This window comes from Muntiacus reevesi, chromosome 2 (genome assembly GCF_963930625.1).
Source record: "Muntiacus reevesi chromosome 2, mMunRee1.1, whole genome shotgun sequence".
Lineage (NCBI taxonomy): Eukaryota > Metazoa > Chordata > Mammalia > Artiodactyla > Cervidae > Muntiacus > Muntiacus reevesi.
The window spans coordinates 204,835,159-204,841,185 of NC_089250.1; the positions used below are offsets into that span (position 1 = coordinate 204,835,159).

General features: G+C 58.3%; 1 protein-coding gene across 4 annotated transcripts; it reads left to right on the plus strand.

The window, feature by feature from the left end:
- The first annotated feature begins 573 nt into the window (after window positions 1-573).
- ZNF48 (zinc finger protein 48) lies at window positions 574-5,255 on the plus strand. 4 transcript variants are annotated; one of them, XM_065924634.1, is made up of 3 exons: window positions 574-722; window positions 1,272-1,398; window positions 2,681-5,255. In XM_065924634.1, the coding sequence occupies exons 2-3, from the start codon at window positions 1,287-1,289 to the stop codon at window positions 4,483-4,485; spliced, it is 1,917 nt and encodes a 638-aa protein (XP_065780706.1). In that variant the 5' UTR covers window positions 574-722; window positions 1,272-1,286; the 3' UTR covers window positions 4,486-5,255. The 4 variants fall into 4 exon arrangements, with proteins under 4 accessions (XP_065780706.1, XP_065780705.1, XP_065780707.1 ...); XM_065924633.1 differs by lacking the exon at window positions 574-722 and adding an exon at window positions 807-1,103; XM_065924635.1 differs by lacking the exon at window positions 574-722 and adding an exon at window positions 814-1,103 and having other exon boundaries at window positions 1,272-1,365.
- The last annotated feature ends 772 nt before the right edge of the window (window positions 5,256-6,027 follow it).

The following is a 6,027-nucleotide window of genomic DNA, read 5'->3' on the forward strand; positions in this document are numbered from 1 at the left end:
CCCTCGGCTCCTTTTGTAGCGGTGTAGACCTGTCCCTAGTCTTCCGTGGCCTCTTTTCTTTGCGTCTGTCTTTGTCTCTGCCAGTTTCACTCATTGTTCCTCTGCCTCCGGGCTTGTTTCTCGCCAGGTGCCCTGCCCAGTTCCTCCGACTCTGCTTCAGCGACTTGATATCTCTCTTATCTGTTTCTACATGTCTTTGTTTCAGGAGGCCAATCTTTTGCTCCTGTGTGTTTGGTCCGCTGCAGTCTCTCGGTCTCTCTGCCTTTGCATTCTCTCTGACTGGGGGCTCTTAGGGTTACGACTCTGTGAGTCTCCCAATCCAAGTCTAAGTCCATGGGCCTGCCTCTACCCAGCATTTATCTGGCGTCTGCCACTAGCTCCCGATCCTGCCTCGGTCTCCCCCAGCCCAGCCCAGCCCAGCCCAGCCCAGCCCCCACCCCCGGCCCTCGGCCTCGCCGACCAGCCCGGCTTTGTTTCCTGCGTCTCGGCGCCCCGCCCCCGCCCCGTCTGGGGTCTCCGCCGCCCTCTGCCGCCCTTTGTCTGCCTAGGTCTTTCCCCCACCCCTTTCCCTGGGTCTATCTTTGGCTGTCTCTTTGTTTCTCCAGGCTGGGGTGGCTGGAGCTGTCTGCCACCTCCGGAGGTCGGCGCGGGTGGCCGGACACAGCGACAATTAGGAAGAGTCTTCGGCTCTCCGCATCCAGCTCCAGCCCAGGAAGCACACGGTTAATACCACCGAGTTCGGGCAATTGGACTCGGCTCAGAGTAGCCCTCTCCGCGGCACGCGGCCGCCCGCCGGCCACCGAGCTCCAGAGGACACGGGCGGCCCCCACAGGCGTGCAGCTCCTCCAGGGTCCTAGAGCGGCCCGGTGCCGCCCGGCGCTTCCGCTTCCCGTCCCCGCCCCCAGCGGCCGCCCCCGGGACGCCCGGGTCCGAGCCCCCTCCCGGTTTGGCGCCGAGCCCGATCCCCGAGCCACTGGTGGCACGGGCGCCGGAGCCCCGCGGAGGAGCTCCGGAGGGCCCCGGACTGGCGGAAGCGGCGGCTGAAAAGGCGGCGGCAGCGGCGGGAGGGGAAGGGGGCGTCTGCGCGCCGGAAGGAGCAGCAGGTGCAGGGGCGGCCGGCCGCGCGGGTGGGGGTCACCGGAGCCGCGCCCCGTACCTCGGACACCGGAATGCTGTCCGGTGCCCGTGCCGGCCGGCAGAGGGCAGCGGCAGGGCGCCGCCGTCTGCACATGGCTGTGTGACCGTGAAATTGTGTCTGTCTCCTTGCTCAGGGCGGCGTGCCGGCGATGGAGCGCGCGGTGGGGCCCTGGGGTCCGGATCTCCCTGGCTCAGAGGAGAGAGAGCAGCTGAGAGGCGCCCGCACAGGTGAGGGCCGAAGCGGTGCACCTCCATGGGCAGGTAATGGCCGGGTGGGGCCCCCGGTTCTGGGCTTTGCCTAGCCCAGATCCAGAAAAATAGGACGTGAACTGTGATTCCAGGGAGGGGGAGGGAACCAGTGTTTCTGAGCACCTACTAAGCGACACCCCTTGAGAGGCGTCATTTCAAGGACTCTTTCCCCGTCCCCTGCAGTCATCATCATCTCGCTGCTTCAGTCCTACTTCAGGCCTCGTTCAGTCTCATCCTGGCAAATGCAGCGGCCTCCCCTCAGCCCTTTTCTCTCCAGTGTGGCACTCACTGTGCAAGCCACACTGATCTGAGTCTGGTCTAATCTTGTCTCCCTCCACAAAAATCTTCCCTAGTTCCCTTCTGCTACTAATTAAAAGTGTTAGTCTAGCGTTCAATTCACATCTTCCATGCTTCATCTAGTCCCAACATCCCTTTTCCAGCTTTATCACACATTCCTTTCCATGGTTTACTTTTTTTCTCTGCTGTGAAAGCCTAGCCCTCTCTCTAATGTCCCCTCTCTCTTGTGACAGCACAGTTCATTCTGAGCCTGCAATTATAATTATTTATGTTTTATCTCTCCTACCAACGCTAAGTATCCTGAGGGACAGCTGTGTGTCTGGCTCCTCTCAGGTACATACAAGATAATTGAAGAAATAAACTACAGATTGGGCTAATAAAAGAAAAAAATTAATTAGTAAATACTAGGCTTTCCAAATAGAATATAAGGTAGGGCTTAACAGCAGGCTTGGGAATCAGACCCGAGTTAGAAACTTGGCTTTGTGACTTTATAACCTTGAGCGAGTGACTTAAAATTCTCAGAGACTCCATGTCTGTAAAATGGGGACAGTTAACGGTATTACCTCATAGGATTGTTTGCAAGGATTCAGTAACGCTTACTTAAGTGATTGGCACATATGAAAGGAATGGTAAAAGGAGGTTACTGTTACTGAGAGGCACAAACAATATAAGGGTTTCGGAAATTCAGAGGAGAGAGATCTTTGTGACGACATATTATCAAGGATGCCTTTCTGGGGAGGTTGCTATTGAAGATAGTCTGTTAATCGCTCTGTCATGTCCGACTCTGCAATCCCATGGACCCACCAGGCTCCTCTGTCTGTGGAATTCTCCAGGCCAGAATACTGGAGTGGGTGATCATTCCCTTTTCCAGGGGGTCTTCCTGACCCAGGGATCGAACCTGTTTCTCCCACATTGCAGGCTGATTCTTTACCGTCTGAGCCTCGGCGGGAAGGCTGAGCCAAAAGGCAGGGTCTACCGCTCCTTTTTCTTTCCCCAGGTCTAGGGAGTGAGCATGTGGAGATTTCTCAGCCAGATGAGTTTGAACATGCCCCACAGGAGGATGACTTGGAGTTCAAGGAAGAGGAAGATTTGGCCCCAGGTCATGAAGTAGGAAATGCCTCTCTCAAACCTGAAGGCATTCAGACCTGGGATGACCTGTGGGTCCAGAGGGAGGGACCTGGAAAACCTCAGGCTCGGGACAGAGGCCCTCGGCTCCTAGTCTCAGAACCACGCTGGGGCCAGGCTAGTGATCGGGCTGCTGTATGTGGCGAGTGTGGCAAGAGCTTTCGGCAGATGTCAGATCTGGTGAAACACCAGCGAACCCACACCGGGGAGAAGCCCTACAAGTGCGGGGTCTGTGGCAAGGGCTTTGGGGACAGCTCTGCCCGGATCAAGCACCAGCGAACTCATAGTGGCGAAAAGCCCTACAGGGCCCGGGCGCCAGCCCAGGGGCCCCCAAAGATTCCTCGGTCCAGGATCCCGGCTGGTGAGCGCCCCACTATCTGCGGTGAATGTGGCAAGAGCTTCCGGCAGAGTTCGGACCTGGTGAAACACCAGCGGACACACACGGGCGAGAAGCCGTACAAGTGTGGCATCTGTGGCAAGGGCTTTGGCGACAGTTCTGCCCGCATAAAGCACCAGCGGACGCACCGAGGGGAGCAGCCCCCCCGGCCCGTGGTGCCCCGGCGGCAGCCATCTCGAGCCGCCACGGTGGCCGCACAGGGACCTAAGGCCCAGGAGAAGCCATACATCTGCACCGATTGTGGCAAAAGGTTTGTGCTCAGCTGCAGCCTCCTAAGCCACCAGCGCAGTCACCTGGGGCCCAAGCCCTTTGGCTGCGATGTGTGTGGAAAGGAGTTTGCCCGGGGCTCAGATCTGGTGAAGCACCTGCGAGTGCACACGGGAGAGAAGCCCTACCTCTGCCCCGAGTGTGGCAAGGGCTTCGCTGACAGCTCTGCGCGGGTCAAGCACCTCCGCACCCACAGTGGCGAAAGGCCTCACGCCTGTCCCGAGTGTGACCGTACCTTCAGCCTCAGCTCCACCCTCCTCCGCCACCGCCTCACTCACATGGAGCCCCAGGACTTCAGCTTCCCAGGCTACCCGCTGGCCCCCCTGATCCCCAGCCCGCCCCCCAGCTCCAGCCCACCCCCACCTCCTCTAGGCACCAGCCCCCCGCTGACGCCTCGAAGCCCTTCACACTCAGGGGATGGCCCCTTTGGCCTGCCTGGCTTGGAGCCGGAGCCCGGGGGCCCACAACCTGGAGAGCCGCCACCACCACTGGCGGGTGACAAGCCCCACAAGTGCCCTGAGTGTGGCAAGGGCTTCCGCCGGAGCTCGGACCTGGTGAAACACCATCGCGTACACACGGGGGAGAAACCCTACCTCTGCCCAGAATGCGGCAAAGGTTTTGCCGACAGCTCAGCCCGTGTCAAGCACCTCCGCACCCATCGTGGGGAACGGGCTAGGCCGCCACCACCATCCACTCTCCTGAGGCCACATAACCCTCCTGGCCCAGCACCCACTGCCCCTCGATCACGAGTCCGGGCTCAGCCATCTGGACCCAGCCAGCCCCACGTGTGCGGCTTCTGCGGGAAGGAGTTTCCCCGGAGCTCAGACCTGGTCAAACACAGGCGCACACACACTGGGGAGAAGCCATACAAGTGTGCGGAGTGTGGCAAGGGCTTTGGTGACAGTTCTGCCCGTATCAAGCACCAGCGTGGGCACCTGATCCTGAGGCCCTTTGGGACAGGAGATGGTCGGGCAAGGCCCCTCAAAGAGGAGCCATCAACGGGACTGGAATGATGGGGTCCAGGGAGGGTGGAGGCCCAAGAGACCAAAGGGAGGGTATCTGCTGCTTAAGCAGAGAAGAAAGGGCCCGGGGAGGTGGTGGGAGGGAGAAGGAAGGGAAGAAACCAAGGGGAGAAAGGAGTGAATAGATAGAAATAGAGATTTGGAAACAAATGATCTTGGAGCTCAGGAAACTGTCCTGGCTGGGCTGGGTCAGGACCTTGCCAGTGTGGTTTATACCCCTAGCTTCTAGAACACTGCCTAGAATACAATAGGCAATAAATACTTGTTGATAAACTAGCCTTAGCCTGAGGGCCCTTAAAGAATTCTAAATTCCTACTGCCTGTAAATTGACCCCTCCCAACCTTGCCTCCCCCCACCCCCACCCAGACCAGCATTCTGAACCAGATTTGTTAGACCTAGGAGCAATGAGACTTCTGAGGTTAAGGGTGAGAGTGTGAGGCAGGGCCATCTTGACCATCCTCCTGATGGGAGAGTACTGTTGGTAGGCAGGCAGTACCCAGCCTCGGGTCACTGGACATGGTTGGAGCCAGGAAGAGGACACTTGGAGTGAGTCCAGACCCAACTGCCCTGACCTCCTGGACACAACAGAATAGGTGAGAGATAGCGCAATGAGCGCTCATTTGCTCTGCGCCCCAAGCCCAGGTCCTGGTGGACGGCAGCAGACACCTTGGCTGGGAGAAGGGCATTACAGGAGTGAGGAATGGCCAGGGAAGCACCAAGGCCTGACAGCCACATCTCCCTATGTCTTCTCGCCAATAAACTGCTTCTTATCTGAGGCTTGGACTGGTGTGTGCGTGTGTGTGCATCGAGGGGTGAGAAAGATGCTGAAGGGTCACCACAGACAAAACCCACAAGCCATGTGTAAACCTGCCGTCTTTGAGCCCGTCAAAGAAGTTGGGTCGTCAAAGCTGCTTTTTAGCTCTGGCAACAGGTTAAAAAACGGCCACCAGGTCTGTCAGCTGATGCCCTAGACCTGAGTGCTGGCTGCCCACAGGCGCCACCTACGCCACAGGATCTAGCGCGACCCTTAAAAGGAAAAACGCGACGCCACGGGTGGGAGCGTGAGGGGTTGGTGTTAGGCAAGCGCTGTTGCTATGGCGACAAGTACCCGGGAGAAAAGTGGCCAACCGGTCTGGTAGCGGCGCAGAAGACCCAGACGCTGATGCTCTGCCTTCAGGGAAACCCCGCCTCCCTACGACCCCTTTTTATTTGTCGAGAAACGGGTCATTAGGCTGCATAGCCCAAAGGCGATGTCTCTATCCCCTGGAAAAGGCAACCATATTTCCCAGCCTTCCGTGCGTCGTTAGATGCTGGACTCTTAATTCCCAGCTTTTTCCAAGGAGGGCGCCAGTAGGGAGGAAGGGGGGAAGAGGAACTGACCTGGTTGGCCAGGGACCAAAAAGACTAGGGCGGTTCACCGAACTAAGAAACGAAGTACAAGACTGCTCTGCAACTTCGCTGGCTTGGCATTTCAGTTAATCTGCGTGCGGGAACGGTCCCTGGGTAGAAGCTCTCGCGACATTAACCATTGGC

Excerpts from the sequence above, each read along its gene's own strand:
- ZNF48 (XM_065924634.1), top strand. The coding sequence starts at position 1,287 with ATGGAGCGCGCGGTGGGGCCCTGGGGTCCGGATCTCCCTGGCTCAGAG. Across the intron at positions 1,399-2,680 it reads CGGTGCACCTCCATGGGCAG|GTCTAGGGAGTGAGCATGTG; the intron begins GTAATGGCCGGG and ends TTCTTTCCCCAG.